The sequence below is a fragment of the Geotrypetes seraphini genome, chromosome 9 (genome assembly GCF_902459505.1).
Source record: "Geotrypetes seraphini chromosome 9, aGeoSer1.1, whole genome shotgun sequence".
Classification (NCBI taxonomy): domain Eukaryota; kingdom Metazoa; phylum Chordata; class Amphibia; order Gymnophiona; family Dermophiidae; genus Geotrypetes; species Geotrypetes seraphini.
Window position 1 is genome coordinate 46,095,734 of NC_047092.1, and position 17,223 is coordinate 46,112,956.

Sequence of the window (17,223 nt, forward strand, 5' to 3'; positions counted from 1 at the left end):
TAAGAAAGCGCTTGTAATGGTCTCAAGGACAAGTTCGGAGGATTTATTCCAGGGGATTGGTGGCTGGTATAATAACAAGATACCCAGTGGGTGGGGGTGGAGTTCATCTTTGACTGAAGCTAACATATATTCTAGTGAAGTGTGGCTACCTTTTTCGAGGAGCTGAACGTCGAAGAAAGATTTGTAGAGTGCCAGGCCCCCTCCTTTCTGGTTAATTCTGGGAGAGAAGAGGCCATGGTAACCATAGGAGCGGAGTTCGTTTTGTGTGAATAAATCATCTTTTTCGATCCATGATTCTGTGATGCACAGGAATCCAGGGTCGAAGTCCTCAAGTAGGTCCTTTAGTAATTGGGTCTTGTTGCAGGCTGATCTGGCGTTATAGTAGAGTGTTGGGACTGGGTTGAGGGAGTCAGAGGCGAGGTTGGGTAGATTGGCAGGGGGAACGGGCTTTAAAGAGGAAAAGTTAACTTCTCGGGGTTTTTTTTAAAAAAGGGTGATTTCTGGGGTGCACCAGCGCGGGGATTCTGAGGCCAGGGCAAATGTTGTTGACATTTGGGGAGTCGAGTAGATTAGGGGGGGAGAGGTTTCAGGCAGTGAGTAGTGTTGGTAAGTGAGCAGAGTAAGAGAAGAAGAAGCCAAGGAGGTGGCTTTATGGTGAGATCTAGGAGAACCTATGAGAGGGCTGAAGGCAGAACCAGTTTGTTTATCGTGTGGGGATCTGGAATCAGAGGATTGGTTCTTGTTGGGTATTTAATAGTAGGTGGCTTAGGGCTTGTTTGTTCTCTGAAGAGAGCTTAGAAAAGATGAAAACTTAACATCTGATTGCTTCTGGTAAGACTAAACAAGGGTAAAAACTTAAATCAGACGAAAACTTAGCATCTAGATGCTTCTAGTAAGACGTAAACGGAGGTAAAACAACAGCTAAATGCTTTTGGTAACTTAGCACCTAATTGCTTCTAGTGAGACAAAACAGAAGTAAAAACTTAAATCAGGTGAAAACTTAGTACCCAATTGCTTCTAGTGAGACAAAACAGAAGTAAAAACTTAAATCAGATGAAAACTTAGTACCCAATTGCTTCTAGTAAGATATATTGGCCTATAATACAATTGCTTCTAGGAAGACATTGCTTCTAGTAAGATAAACCCTCATCACAAAATTGTAGTTCAGATACTTCCTTTAACCTAAAGTTGTCATACCTTTGCACCTGAATGAGGAAACCGTACTTCCCACCTTCTATTAGGAACATTATTCAAATACTAAAGACTGACCCTTCATACTTTAGATTATAAATAGGCTTTCACCTGCTACTTGTATAGAACTGTATCACTGAGAAAGTGGTCTCAACCATTCATTTCATTTGATCCAAATAGGGCTAATATATTGGTTGCAAAAAAAGTTCCAATAGTAAACTGGCTGGCCTTTTGCATATGGTTTTGCAATGAAGCAGCACATACTCCTCTCAGCTTCAAAGTTAAGTCTCATCAGAGTCGAGCTGCTACAATTACCGTAGCCCTCCTGATCTGCCTCGCTGAATACCATTTGCAAAGCAGCTACATGGTCCTCTCTTCATATACTTTTATCATGCGGTTTTGTTTTTACTCAGCATCAGTAAAAAATGGTGCTTTTGGTCAACCCTACTCCTCTGCCCTCCAACCCAGCCAGCTGATTAACCGTTCCCCTTAACTGTATCCATGACATCCTGTTTGTATGTCTTGGCTGTTTAGATTGTAAGCTCTTTCGAGCAGGGACTTTGTGACTCTGTGCAGTGCTGCGTACATCTGGTAGTGCTATAGAAATGATTCATAGTAGTAGTAATAGTGTGAAAAGTTTCAGTCTTTGGGAAGCAGAGCTGAGATTGTGATGTCATAACGCCTCATTCCACCAATAAGAGTCAACCTCATCAGTGATGTCACAGTGGTTTGATTGCCTGAACTCCCCACTGTCCACCAACCCAGCTAGCTGATTAACCATTTCCCTTAACTGTATCCATGACATCCTGTTTGTCTGCCTTGGCTGTTTAGATTGTAAGCTCTTTCGAGCAGGGACTGTCTTCTTTGTGACTCTGTGCAGTGCTGCGTACATCTGATAGTGCTATAGAAATGATTCATAGTAGTAGTAATAGTGTGAAGAGTTTCATTCTTTGGGAAGCAGAGCTGAGATTGTGATGTCATAACGCCTCATTCCACCAATAAGAGTCAACCTCATCAGTGATGTCACAGTGGTTTGATTGCCTGAACTCCCCACTGTCCACCAACCCAGCTAGCTGATTAACCGTTCCCCTTAACTGTATCCATGACATCCTGTTTGTCTGTCTTGGCTGTTTAGATTGTAAGCTTTTTCGAACAGGGACTGTTTCTTCTTCTTTGTGACTCTGTGCAACGTTGCTTGCGTCTGGTGGCGCTATACAAATAATTACTATTAGTAGTAGTAGTAAGCAGTCCTGGCCAATATGTCCTTCTTTAAAATTCTTTATTGATTTTCTAAGCTTCAATAGTGCAATAATTAACACATGCTACTGGAGAAGCAGGTTCTGAGATCCAAGATGGCCGCAGACACGGTTTGCTGAGCAACTGCCCGCAAGTCTCATCTCTTGAATTTACTTACCGGCGGTTTTTTCCTTCGGCGATTAGCAGCTATGCCAAAAAGGAGAGGAAAGGGTGCCCCTGGAACCCCGCGGCGCTCTGGAGTGCTCTCCTCTGGCAATATTGAAGACTTGTTGAGGCGGATGCAGGACGCCATGGGAACGTCGGTATTGCCACAGCCTCAGACGCTTCCGGGAGACGGAATGGAAGCGTCGTTTCGGGCGCACGAGATCTCGTTGAGCCCCGACATGAGAGTTCCTCCTCCTAATCCCTGTGCCGCTAGTTCCCCGGGGGTAGAGAGGCAGTCGGAAGTCGGCATGCGCTCTCTCCCCCAGGTTCCCGGGGACAGCGAGAGAATCAACGACTCAGGTTCTTCTGATTTACAGCAGAGCCTGAATGCCCACGGGGATACAACAGCATTGGACCTAGTACCGACCCAGGAGGAACAAGGAAGAGAGAAGCCTTTGATTGAGAAGCCTTTGATTGGTGAGCTAAACTTTTCATTACCAGATTTGCAGACTTTTAACATTGTAAAGCCCCAGGAAGTGACTTTGGCGGCTCTGTGGGATCTGACTGCCAATTTGGTCAGAACAGTGAATACTAACTATTTTCAAATTGATGCTAAAATAAAATCTCAGGATAAAGAAGTTTTCCAGATAAAATAAGATCTGGGTGAATCAAAATTAGATATCCAGGATATTAAGGACCAACTTAAGTCTTCCAAATTACTTCAAGAGACTTTAATTAAAGATAATGTTAATTTAAGAAGGAAGATAGAGACACTTGAAAATTTCTCTAGGAATAATAATCTTAGATTGATTAACTTTCCTCGAATCCTAACAGTTACTCCAAGAGTAATCCTAACAGTTACTCCAAGAGTAATGTTAAAACGTTATTTGCTGGAGATATTAGAAGTTCCAAAAGATTCAATGCCTCCTTTCACCCAGGTCTATTATTTGCCGAATAAAAATCAACTTCATCAGGAAAAGAATCAAGATCCAATCGATGTGTCTGCTTTACTTGAGATGTCAGATAAAGAAAGCGCAACACCTGCAACATTGATTGTGACTTTAGCTATTGCATTGGACAAAAATTGGCTTCTGAGATTATTCTTTAAAAATAAGGAGAAAAAGTTTCTTCATCTTAAAATACAAATGTTCCCAGATTTGGCAAAGGACACACAGAGGCGCAGAAGAGAGTTCTTACTACTAAAACCTGGAGTCTTAGCTCTTGGAGGCACTTTTTATCTTCGCCATCCTTGCAAATGTATAGTACAATATAATTCTCAGAAATATGTTTTCTTTGAGCCATTTCAGCTAACGGCTTTCCTATCTATGTCCCCCCTAGAAAGGGAAAAGAAATGAGGACCTTAATATATTAGACGCCTGATTATCAGTTAACCATGTTCCACGTATCCTAAGTTTAATATTCTTCTTGTATTCCGTTTGTGTTATATCATGGATCTTATTGTGGAATTGAGTGGTTTAGTAATATTTGTTCTTCAAAATGGATTAAATGTTAAGTTTTCTTTTGCTGTAATCACTTTCTGTACAAGTGTATCTTGATTTGTTATTTGAAATTATAAAAAAAAAAAAAAAAGGGCAATACACAATAAAATTCTCATGCTTGATTGTGCAGGCTGCTCCAAAAACAAAGACAACTCAATGCTGAGAAACTCTACGTTTGTGTGCCTAACTTATCCCCCTTTTACAAAACCGCAAAAGCAGTTTTTAGCACAGGCCGGGGCGCTGATAGCTCTGCACTGCATCAGACACTCAGAATTCCTGTGACTAAAAAACACTTGTGGTTTTGGGAAAAAAAGGGGGGGGAGGTGTTAATTCTGCTTGGTGATGAAAAAATCAATATTACTCACCTGTAACAGCAGGTTTGTTGATAAGACACACAATTCTTCCCAGCTCACTGAGAGTTGTCTGTTTTGAGCTTTAGAACTAGCTGAAAATAACTGTAGTTATAAGAAAGGCCGCACATCCTCAGAACGTCACACTAAGAATCTGAGCTCTGGGAGAGCAGTTCTGCCCTGGTGCCACTGGATGGCATTGACCACTTGTGCAGCCTATCAATTCTGCTGGCTATAGAAAAAAAATGTCACAGGTGGGCAATACTGCTATACTGTATACTAAATGGTCTGGAGAGAAAAAAAAAAGCAATGAATGAAGTGAAGAAACCTGCAGGGACACTTCATGAAAATCAGGGCCAGTGGATTGAAGACAAGTGTTAGAAAGTGTTGTTACTGGAGGATGTGGTCAAAGGGAGTAACATAATGAGGGGTTCAAAAGAGAATTGAACAGGTTTCTACAGAGAGGGCCTGAATCTATAAATGGTGCCTAGGTTAGGTGCCATTAGGCATCTTAATTGTGGAAACCTAGTGACACTGCACATTAAAAAAACAATTAAAATAATTTTTTTTAAATATTATTGTAATTAAAACTGAACGTGGATATCCGCATTATGCCTAAGTCCAGGCGTTCTCTGACTCTTAATGACGTCTACCTGAAAAGTAGGCGTGGTTAGGGATGGAGAAGAGGCATGGTAAACTTAGGCGTTGTTAGGTGTGCAAGATAGGAGCCAGTAAATTAGGCCAGGTAAAATCTGGCCTAATATACCAGCACCTACCTTAACGATACCTAAGGATGCCTAGGCACTGCTAGACGCGAGTCTATAAAGAACGCCTAGATCAGTGTATCGCAAACTGTGTGCTGCGGCACACTAGTGTGCCTCCTGAGATTTCTGGTGTGCCGTGGTACACTGGGGAAGAGGAGAGATGCCGGCGCCAGCTGTCTACAGGACGTGCCTCTAGCGAAGAGAGGCATATCCTGTAAGCAATCTCCTGACGCCGGCACCCCTCTTCTCTCTGCCGGCCCTTCTCTCCAGCTCTTCTCACTGGCTCTTCTTGCCTTCTTTCTGTCGGCCCTTCTCGCCTCTCATTGCAAAGACTGTTTGAAGGGCCTTTGCGCATGCGCGTGACATCATCACGCCGATGACAGCGCACTTCCAGGTGTCTCGAGCCAGGGACAATAGGTTTAGTGTGCCCCAGCTAGAAAAAGTTTGCGAGACACTGGCCTAGAGATTGAATGACAACTGAGTAGACTGGTACCTACAAGATAGGCACTATTTATAGAATTTATAGAACGTCCATAAATATTATCAGACAAACAAACTTGGGAAAGCCATTACCTTAGCTCTGGAAATGAGCTAAGAGAAGTTTAGACCTACTTTCTGGACTCTGCTTTCAGAGGCAGGATGCTGGTTTCGATGGACTTTTGTCTGACTCAGCCTGACACCTCCTATTTTCTTAGAGCTCTCTAAGCTTGTCTGTGTAGGGTTTATGTTTCAGGCCATGTACATTGAGCAGCCTCTATCTTCAATGCTCTGGAACCATCTGAAAAGCAATGTTACTTACCGTAACAGTTGTTATCCAGGGACAGCAGGCAGCTATTCTCACTAATGGATAACTCTACTGGAATGTCCCAGATAACTCTACTGGAATGTCCCAGATATTTTCTATATTGTATTCCGCCTAGAACCGCAAGGCACAGGCGGAATAGAAATCCCTAATGTAATGTAATGTAATGGGTGACGTGATCCAACGGAGCCCCGATGCGGATGCTTCTTTGAAGAAAACTCGAAGTTTCGAATCGCCTGCACCGCGCATGCGCGAATGCCTTCCCGCCTGATGCACCGGGCGTGTCTCCTCAGTTCAGCTAGCTAGCAGAGAAGCCAACTCAGGGGAGGTGGGTGGGACGTGAGAATAGCTGCCTGTTGTCCCTGGATAACAACTGTTACGGTAAGTAACATTGCTTTATCCCAGGCAGGTACGGTAAGTAACATTGCTTTATCCCAGGCAGGTATTCTCACTAATGGGTGACCTCCAAGCTAACCAGAATGGGATGGTGGGAGAGTTGGCAATTTAGGAGAATAAATTTTATAGTACTGTTTGGCCAAACTGTCCATCCCGTCTGGAGAAAGTATCCAGACAATAGTGTGATGTGAAGGTATGAACTGAGGACCAAGTGGCAGCGTTACAAATCTCCTCAATTGGTGTTGATCTGAGGAAGGCTACAGAAGCTGCCATCGCTCTGACCTTGTGGGCTGTGATTTTTCTGTCAAGGGGTTATCCAGCCTGGGCATAGCAGAATGAGATGCAAGCCGCCATCCAGTTGGAGATGGTGCGCTTGGAATTGGGCGACCCAACTTGTTCGGATCGAAGGAGATGAAAAGTTGAGGAGCAGTTCTGTGAGGTTTGGTGCGTTCTAGGTAGAAAGCCAAAGCACGCTTACAGTCCAGAGTATGAAGAGCAGATTCTCCAGAGTGAGAGTGTGGCTTCGGAAAGAACACTGGCAGGACGATGGATTGGTTGAGATGAAATTCTGAGACAACCTTAGGAAGGAATTTCGGGTGTGTGCGTCATGATGGAATACTGTAAAGGGCGGGTCCGCAACCAAGGCTTGTAGCTCACTGACTCTTCGGGCAGAGGTGAGGCCAATGAGAAACACCACTTTCCAAGTGAGATACTTCAGGTGAGCCTTGTGGAGAGGTTCAAATGGAGGCTTCATATGTTGTGAAAGAACAACATTGAGGTCCCAAACCACTGGAGGCGGTTTGAGGGGAGGGTTGACATGGAACAGCCCTTTCATGAATTTGGAAACCACCGGATGAGCAGAGAGTGGTTTCCCTTGCAGAGGCTGGTGGAAAGCAGCAATTGCACTGAGATGGACTCGTATCGAGGAAGATTTGAGGCCAGACTGAGACAGGTGCAAAAGATAGTCCAAAACTGAAGACAAGGAGGAATGTTGAGGCTCCTGGCGTTGGGAAACACACCAAACAGAGAATCTAGTCCATTTTTGGTGGTAGCATTGCCTAGTAACGGGCTTCCGTGAAGCTTCCAGGATGTCCTTCACCGGTTGGGAAAACTGTAGAGGGGTTACGCTGAGAGGAACCAAGCTGTCAGGTGTAGAGACTGCAGGTTGGGGTGAAGCAGAGATCCTTGCTGCTGTGTAAGCAGCGATGGAAAGACTGGTAGAAAGTATGGATCCCTGCTGCTGAGTTGAAGTAGCAGGGAGTACCAAGGTTGTCTGGGCCACCGTGGAGCAATCAGGATCACGGTGGCATGGTCCGACTTCAGCTTGACTAGAGTCTTTTGGATGAGAGGAAATGGAGGAAAAGCATATAGAAAGCAATTCATCCAGTCCAGGAGGAATGCATCTGCCTTGAGGCCTGAGGGGTGTAGATCCTGGAGCAGAAGTGAGGCAGTCTGAAGTTGTGGGGGGCTGCAAAGAGGTCTATCTGAGGCGTTCCCCACAGAGAGAAGATATGATGCAGGGGCATGGAGTTGAGGGTCCACTCGTGAGGTTGCAGAAGACGGCTCAGGCTGTCTGCTAAGGCATTGTCTGCCCCCTGAATGTAGTCCGCTCTGAGGAAGGTGCTGTTGCGAGTTGCCCAGTCCCACACCTTCAGAGCTTCCTGGCAGAGGGAGGCCGATCCCGTGCCTCTCTGCTTGTTCACATAGTACATGGCGACCTGGTTGTCTGTGCGAATGAGGACAACCTGGTCGCGAAGGAGATGTTGAAAGGTCTGGAGAGCGTTGAAGATCGCCCTAAGTTCTAGGAGATTGATGTGGCACTGGCGGTCCGTGCTGGTCCAGTAACCCTGGGTGTGGAGGCTGTCCAGATGAGCCCCCCAGGCATAAGTCGACAAGTCGGTCGTGAGGATTTTCTGGTGACGGGGTGTGTGGAATAACAAGCCTCTGGATAGATTGGAGGATAGCATCCACCAGCGAAGAGACTGTTGTAGAGCAGGAGTGACCCGGATGAGGTGAGTCAGAGAGTCGGACATCTGGGACCACTGAGACGCCAGGGTCCATTGGGGAATCCTGAGGTGAAGTCTGGCAAGCGGAATCACATGAACTGTAGAGGCCATGTGGCCTAGAAGGACCATCATTTGTCTCGCTGAGATGGAAGTGCGAGAGGACACTGAGTGGCAGAGATGAAGGAGAGCATCCCTGCGTGGGGGAGAGAGGAACGCTCTGAGTTGGGTAGTATCCAGAATTGCTCCGATGAAGGGAAGTCTGGGAAGGTTACAGGTGAGATTTGGGGAAATTGATCTCGAATCCCAGATGTTGCAGTAACCAAATTGTCTTCTGGATCGCGAGAGCGACTCCCTGAGATGTGGAATCCTTGATGAGCCAATCGTCCAGGTAAGGAAACACCTGGAGGCCATGGCTCCTGAGTGCTGCGGCCACCACAACCAGGCATTTGGTGAAGACTCTGGGTGACGAGGACAGGCCGAAGGGTAGCACTCGGTATTGGAGGTGTCCCACCCTGAATCTGAGATATTGATGGGAGGCTGGATGAATTGGAATGTGAGTGTAGGCCTCCTTGAGATCCAGTAAGCATAACCAGTCGTTCTGCTCGAGGAGGGGGTACAGTGATGCCAGGGTCAGCATGCAAAACTTTTCTTTGACCAGGTATTTGTTGAGTACCCTGAGGTCCAAGATGGGTCGCGGGTCGCCCATCTTCTTTGGAACAAGGAAGTATCGGGAGTAAAACCCCTTGTTCTGTTGGTCCTGAGGGACCGGTTCGACAGCCCCCAGCTGTAACAAGGCCTGAGCTTCCTGAAGAAGAAGGGCGGTCTGGGTCAAGTTGGAAGGCTACTCTCTTGGAGGGTGCTCCGGAGGAGCTTGGTGGAACTGAAGGGAGTATCCTTCTTTTATGATGGAGAGAACCCAGAGGTCTGTGGTGATAGTCGTCCATCGGAGGTAGAAATGAAGGAGGCGACCTCCAATGGGTGGATTTACTGAGAAAGGGAGGACGATGGAGGAAATGTCCTCTTTGAGACAGTCAAAAGGGCTGGGGAGCCTTAGGTGCAGCCGGTGGCTGAGGCTTATGCTGGTGTTTCTGCGGGTGCTGTCTCTTCACAGGCTGTCTGCTGGGGAGGGGGCCTGTTTTGGAGGGTAGTGCCGCTGGTATACCAATGGCGGGCGAGGCTGGCGAGGGGGAGCAGGCCTGGGCTTCAGACGTAGGATGGACTGGAAGGATTGTTCATGGTCCGACAGCTTATTGGTCACCGCCTCAATAGATTCGTCGAAGAGGTTGGTGCCAATGCAGGGAACATTTGCGAGCCTGTCCTGGAGGTTGGGATCCATGTCAATGGTCCTCAGCCATGCCAGCTGGCGCATGGCCACTGAGCACGCTGTTGCATGAGCCACGAGCTCAAAGGCGTAGTACGAGGACTGCATCAACTGTACCCGGAGCTGGGATAGTGAGGCCAGCGCTTCTTGGTACTCGAAATGTGCCCTCGTGTCCACGAAGGGCATAAACTTCTGGAATACCGATAGGAGGAACTCCAGGTATGTTGTGAAGTGGAAGTTGTAGTTCAGAACTCTCGAGGCCATCATGGAGTTCTGGTACACTCTCCTGCCGAATCGGTCCATGGTTTTCCCTTCTCTGCTAGGCGGGACAGCTGCGTAGACCTGGGAGGGATCAGATTGCTTCAATGATGACTCCACCAACAGGGACTGGTGAGAGAGTTGAGAGCTGTTGAACCCTTTGCGATGGACCATGCGGTACCTGGTGTCCAGTTTACTCGGGACAGCAGGGATGGAGTAAGGTGTCTCGAGGCATCGAGCAAAGGTCTGGTCCAGAAGTTTGTGCAGCGGAAGCTTAAGGGACTCAGTGGGTGGTTGAGGGAGGCGCATAGTCTCCAGATATTCCTTTGAGAATTTGGAACCCGTGTCCAATGGTATGTCCATGTCCTCAGCCATCTGTCGGAGAAACGAGGTCGAGGCTTCCGGATCTGCTGGGGACAGGGATCTAGATGGTGAGAAAGATCCCATTGTGTCCTCGAATTTTGGGATCTGTCGAGGTGAATACTCCAGGTATGCTTGTTTCCGCCGAGGCGAGGCGTACCTGGATGAATGTCTCGAGGAATGCCTCGATTGGTGTCGAGAGGTTGGCCTCGATGGACGGGGCGAGGCAGGCTTCGTTGAGGCCTCCAGGTAGTGGATGGGGCTGGAAGCGGTCGATCGAAGCAGGGGTTGCTGCCGTAGAGGATCGAACCCCGTTGGGGTGATCGGTTCCAATGGAGGCATTCGCAAAGACTCTGCTCCTTGCATTGAATGGATCGGCTCCAACGGAGGCACTCGCAAAGACTCTGCTCCTTGCATCGAGTGCGTCGGTTCCAAAGGTGGCATGGGCAAAGACTCTGCTCCTTGCGATGCATGCATTGTTGCCAGACCGGACACTCGCAGAGACTCTGCTCCCTGTTGAGAGTGTGTTCCCCACTGAGGCACTGGAGGCGGCTCGACCTCGCGGGAGGCCTCCGTGTGCCCAGGCTGGATTTGGGAAAGAAACTGAGGCCCCATCGTGGTAAAGAGCTTGATGAAGTGCTTCTGTAGCATGGTCTGGAATGAGGCCGGCAAGGATGGGTCTGCATCTGAAATGGGACCATCTGCGCGGGCCTCGCGTTCCCTCAGAGCAGCGTGTGAGTGCTTGGACTTCGAGGCCTTGGGCACTTTCAACACTACTGGGGGAATGGGCTGCTGGGCTACCTGACCTGAGGAGGTTGAGGAAGGCATCGCAGCAGGCGCTGGAGTCTGAGCCGGGACAAACGAGGCGGGCTTGATGAGACTCGGCACCGCAGAGGTGGAAGACTGTGGGGCTGTGGATGAAGTCGAAGGAGTGGGTCCCTTTGAGGTCGATGGCTCCATCGAGGACTCCATGAAGAGCGATTCCCACAGGACGCAACGGCGCTTGAAAGCACGTGTGGCAAGTGTGGAGCAAGGCCGGCACGATTTCGGGATGTGTTCAGGCCCAAGACGCCGAACACAGTGTCAATGAGGGTCCATTAGTGAAATCGCGCGCTGGCACTTGTCACACTTTTTAAAACTGGTGATAGGCCGGGACATAGGCTGAAAAAGCTCCGCCGCAAGATCGAAGCTGCGGGGCTGCGGCCACGTGGCCTGCCCGGTTGAATGGTACGAAGAAATTAAAAAAAAAAACAAAAAACAATAAACACGATGAAAATCAGCGATTACGATCAATTAAAATCAAAACCACGGACTTAGAAGGCACAAGCGAAGGAACTTTGTGCAGAGAGTCGAAGACGGACTTCTCGGCTCCACGGAAAAGTAATAACTGAGGAGACACGTCCGGTGCATCGGGCGGGAAGGCACTCGCACATGCGCGGTGTGGGCGACTCGAAACTTTGAGTTTTCTTCAAAGAAGCGTCCGCATCGGGGCTCCTTTGGATCATGTCACCCATTAGTGAGAATACCTGTCTGTTTGTCCTGGGATAAGCTCATTTACTTCAGCAAGCCTTTGATTAATGGTGATAATCTGCTCCAATAATTTTCAGGATGTTATAGAAGCCACAGTAAGAAACTGCTGAATGAGGATTTTAAAGTGGTCTAAAAAAGAATCACCATTATTTCTACGTAACGTTTTGGCTATGAATCTTAATTATTTGGATGTTAGATTATACCCCCTTTAGATTTTGCAAATAATGCACAATATAAATTTGAAGAATTACAAAATCAAAAAGGAGGAAAGGGGGTGGAAAATCAATATTGTTCATCCAACCCCCCCCCCCCAAGATTCTTGGGGAGTTTTTTGGATGAACAATATCGATATAAATTTGATAAATAAAATAAAAAGAGGTGACCTCCAGACTACATTGTGGATTCTTAACAGTGGCCTGTCCAAGGGCAATACCATCTTCTTTTTCCTACTGTTGATGCTACTTGTTATATGTTTGAACACATTTTTACCTTTGACCAGCTCATCATTCCAATTCACAGCATTCGGGTTACCTGAAGTGACAACTAAGAACATAAAAATTGCCGCTGCTTGGTCAGACCAGTGGTCCATCATGCCCAGCAGTCCGCTCACACGGCAGCCCTTAGGTCAAAGACCAATGCCCTGAGTCTAGCCTTACCTGTGTATGTTCTGGTTCAGCAGGAACTTGTCTAACTTTGTCTTGAATCCCTGGAGGGTGTTTCCCCTATAACATCCTCCAGAAGAGTGTTCCAGTTTTCTACCACTCTCTGGGTGAAGAAGAACTTCCTTACGTTTGTATGGAATCTATCCCCTTTTAACTTTAGAGAGTGCCCTCTCGTTCTCTCTACCTTGCAGAGGGTGTACAACCTGTCTTTATCTACTAAGTTTATTCCCTTCATTATCTTGAATGTTTCGATCATGTCCCCTCTCAGTCTCTTCTTTTCAAGGGAGAAGAGGCCCAATTTCTCTAATCTCTCACTGTATGGCAACTCCTCCAGTCCCTTAACCATTTTAGTTGCTCTTCTCTTGACCCTCTCGAGTAGTACAGTGTTCTTCTTCATGTAAGGCGACCAGTGCTGGACGCAGTATTCCAGGTAGGGGGCGTAAATATATACAGGAAAAGAACCCTATCTTCCACAAAAGAAATGCAGAATACTTACACTGTACAAGGCACATCATTGAGATCCACCCTAACATCTTTCTTGGAGCCCGTGTCTAGATTTTCGCCCATGATTGTAAGAGAAGTTCCTCCAGCTTTTGGTCCTTCTGATGGTTTAATTGCATTATGAAAAGGAACAGGAACCTGCAAGAAAGGACATGACTATTTTTAAAGCCATGGTTAAGCTTTTCGAAATTGCTCTAAACCAGTGTTTTTCAACCTTTTTACACCTATGGACCGGCAGAAATAAAAGAATTATTCTGTGGACCGGCATCGGTCCGTGGACTGGTGGTTGAAGAACACTGGGCTAAGTCGTGGGCCAGACCCTGCCCATTTCTACCCAATCTCCACCCCAGACCCCGCCCCCATAATAGTACTAATTGCACCTTGCACGTCCCGTGACTCATCTGGAAGCCTTCCCTCTGACGTTGCAACGTCAGAGAGAAGGCTTCCGGTTCAGGCGCAGGATACCCATAGGAGCCACTGCCCGTGGCTTTGTGCACTGAATCAGTGAGGAAGAGGGAGCTGGCTCGAAGATAACACCACATCGATCGCACCGTGATTGAAGAACATTGTTTTGGGCCTGATGCATGTGCTGGCCCTGTGGACCGGCAGGAAACTTCTGTGGACCGGCACTGGTCCATGGACCAGTGATTGAAGAACACTGCTCTAAACAGTCCAATAATTTTGCCAGTGCATTTCGGAATAAGTTGAATTCATTTGGCTTGATTTTATTTAGTAGCTTTTCAACTAGCTAAAAAATGATACAAGTAGTATTGAATATATACTACAATAACTGGCTCATTTAATACACTAAAAAAAGATCAAAAGAGGTGGGCACACAATTCAGTTTTCTAACCTGCTGATGTGAACATACAAAGGCACATTTCAGAACAGAAATCATCAGGATCGATTTGAACTCTGCTCAACCTGAGCCTTGTGGTGACCTATTGAGAATCGTTTGTGTTAATGGAAAGGACCTACCATTGATATATGTATGAGACTCCTGAGGTAGGCTCTTTGCAGCCAAAACATGGACCATGTCAGGTCTCTTCAATTTACAATAAATCACCGCTTATGTTTGAATTATTACATCCAGAGCATTATCTACTGTGGATTTTTTTGTTGTTGTTGCATTCCAGATTTTCCCACTTTTTGTTTTTCTGCCTTCAAGCCTGTGGAATTCTTGTTTCGTTCTGGGTTTTTTTTTCACTTTCCAGTCTGTTTTATTTTTTTTTAGAGAGTACTAACTGAAGCGGTTTCTACAGGTGAAGTTGTGTCTACCTGTCTAAACTGGCAAGTCAATTATTGCTTCCTTGATCCTCTGTACAGGTAAAATTATGCAAGTTGACTCAACTCCCAAGGATTGATTGCTCTTTTCTCGAAGAAAGATTGCCTAGATAGTGCGTGCAATCTGATAGCGTGTCAAAAATCTGAGACAAGAATCCTCACTTTTAGTAAGGCCTATCCCTCCATTGTACTTTCAGAGTAGGGCCAGGGCTGGTGTTAGATAGGTAGAGGCCCAGGACAGAAACTGGGGGCAGTACACAGAATTTATATCTCTATGACATAATCATCCACATAAGAGCCTTAAAGGACCTAGTCTGCTAGGGATACAGGACCCAACACGGTCCGTGTTTCGACAAAAAGTCTTCTTCAGGCGTCCCTGGGGGTCCTATAAAGGTGAGTACGTGGGAAACAATTGTGTGGTGAGCCGGAAGTGAGACACTGCTTGCATTTCCCACATACTCACCTTTATACAACCCCCAGGGACCCTGAAGAAGACTTTTTGTCGAAACACGGACCGTTTTGGGTCCTGTATCCCTACGGACTAGGTCCTTTAAGGCTCTTATGTGGGTGATTTATTTTTATGTGGATGGAATTATTTTATGTGGATGATTTCAGTGTACCTTTGGAACTTTGACACTTTCAAATAAAATCCATTTAGAAACATCGTCACTCCACAGAGTTTTTTTTTTTTTTTTTTTTCCCTAAATTTATACATGCACAACTTTTTATGCACATGCCCCTTCATTCTATAATGTCAGCACCTAAATGTAGATGCCATTTGTGTGCGTAGATTATAGAATACAACCCCCTAGGCACGTGAATGTTACAGGTTCACACAAGTGCTAGTTGGGCGGTATTCTAATAATCTCAGTGCTCAATTTACACAGCATGCAAATGCAAGTGAAGGAGTTCATATGAGCATGTCCCACAATTACATACATTATAGAATATTGTAATTTAAATGTTAAAGTGCCACATTAAGGGGGAATTTATCAAGGCGTCCTAACCGATATAGCACACACTTCCCATTATATTCCTTTGGGTGTCTTCGCGTTTAGTGCTTGCTAAACCAGTTAGCGCACACTAAAATCAATTAGCGCCCACTAAATTGGTTAGTGCCCCTTGATGAATTCTCCCCTTACTCATGTGTATTTGTTTATTCCTGCCTAAATACTGCTCATATAAATGCTCCAACAACTGTGATCGTCACCATTGGGGTGAGGTCATCTGTCTATAAGGGAATCTGTATGCCTGGATCCCATTACACTTAACACCCAGCATTTTTGAATTTACCCTTTGACACACTTTATAAAATTGCCTGCATAAAGTTTAGCCAGCCAGAGGTGCTGCTGTGCTCTAGCAGCAAAGATAGGTGGCTGAAATATAAGCCAGGGTTTTCCGGGCCTAAATTTCAGCCTCTTATCTTGGCTGAATCAGGCGAGATTCTGTAATTGGCGCTCTTGAGTGATTGACATGTGATCGGCGGCTGCTTTTAAGGCGGATGCCAATTTTAACACCAGTTACAGAATCTGGGTGTTTGAGACTGGAGCCAGCAAGGGCAGGAGCAAGTGGAAATTGATCCTGCCCCAGTGGGGCTACTAGACCACCAAGGCTTCTAAGGTAAGCTTGAGGAGGCTTACAGGTGGTGAAAAGACAGCAGAATTCAGGGGGACATGGGGTATGGAGAAGGGTTGGTACTATGTGTATTTTTACATTTTTCAAACCCATGTGTCAAATTTCTAGTTTAGCAGATTCAGAATGTACAAGTTGGTTTCCTGGAGCAATTTTCAAAGTGAAAGCAGACATGGACTTTGTATTGTTACAATTATTCTCAAAGCATCTGCTTAGTGTTTACTAAGAGAAAAGGCCACGTTGCTCCTAGCAGGTAAAAAAAAAAAACATATCGAAGGAGAAGCCTTCACGATGATGACGATCATCATATAATTCATAGCATTACTGCAGCACTGAAACTATTAAGGTAAGTTGATATGTCCCTACCCCACATATCTTACAATTTAAATGAGTACTTGAGGCAGCTGAAAATAAAGTGACCTGCCCAAGGTCACAGAGAGTCAGTGGTAAAAACTTTGAATCTTGATTTTTCCTGGCTCTCCACCCATGTTCTAACCAATAGGTCACTTCCTCTTACTTACAGAAAACTAAAAGAAAATAAAAGGAAATAAAATCCCATTCAGTCTATTTTTCTGATTTATATTAAGCACATCTTTTAAGAAGTTTCCACAGAACTGAGAGGGTTGACTTGTTTACTTGCCAAAAACCATAAATGCCACTGATGGGAGGACTTTGCAATCAAGTAAGTAAGAAAACACAGTAAGCCTGGGCCACCTTTCTTCCAAGGAAATGAAACACAAGGAGATAAAGGGGGCAATTCTATAAAACTGATTCTAACATTTATGGGCGGGCTCCGTTTCTGGCAGTGTTCAAGGCCCAGTTAAAAGCCCACCTCTTCGAGAGTGCTTTTGCCTCCTAACTCCTCTCATACCTTGGGTTCTGCATCCCCAACCCTTTATGTCATGGTCTGTCTTTTCAAGTTAGATTGTAAGCTCTTCTGAGCAGGGACCCATCTATAAATGTCAAAATGTAGAACGCTGCGTATACCTTTCAGCACTATATAAGTGATAAGTAGTTATAGTAATAGCCATACTGGGTCAGCCCAATGGTCCGTCTACTCCAGTATTCTGTTTCCACAGTGGTCAATCCAGGTTACAACTAAATAGTAGCAACATTCCATGCTACCAATCCAGGGCACTACAGGTTGCTCAGAATGCTTCCGCTTCATATACACATATTACTCCCTCTCTAAAAGTGCATCATTGGCTTTCTATATAGCAAAGAATACCAAAATTCTACAAACTCTACAAAATGTGGCCATTAGAC

The 17,223-nt window shown here is 45.9% G+C and overlaps 1 protein-coding gene across 3 annotated transcripts in view; it reads right to left on the reverse strand.

Annotated features, from left to right (window-relative positions):
* PLXNB2 (plexin B2) overlaps nucleotides 1-17,223 on the reverse strand; it is a 621,264-nt gene that overhangs the window by 85,786 nt on the left and 518,255 nt on the right. For all 3 annotated transcript variants that reach the window (XM_033959733.1, XM_033959732.1, XM_033959731.1), the window contains one exon: nucleotides 13,037-13,179. In XM_033959733.1, coding sequence (XP_033815624.1) covers nucleotides 13,037-13,179 — 143 coding nt within the window. The remainder of the gene's footprint in view (nucleotides 1-13,036; nucleotides 13,180-17,223) is intronic.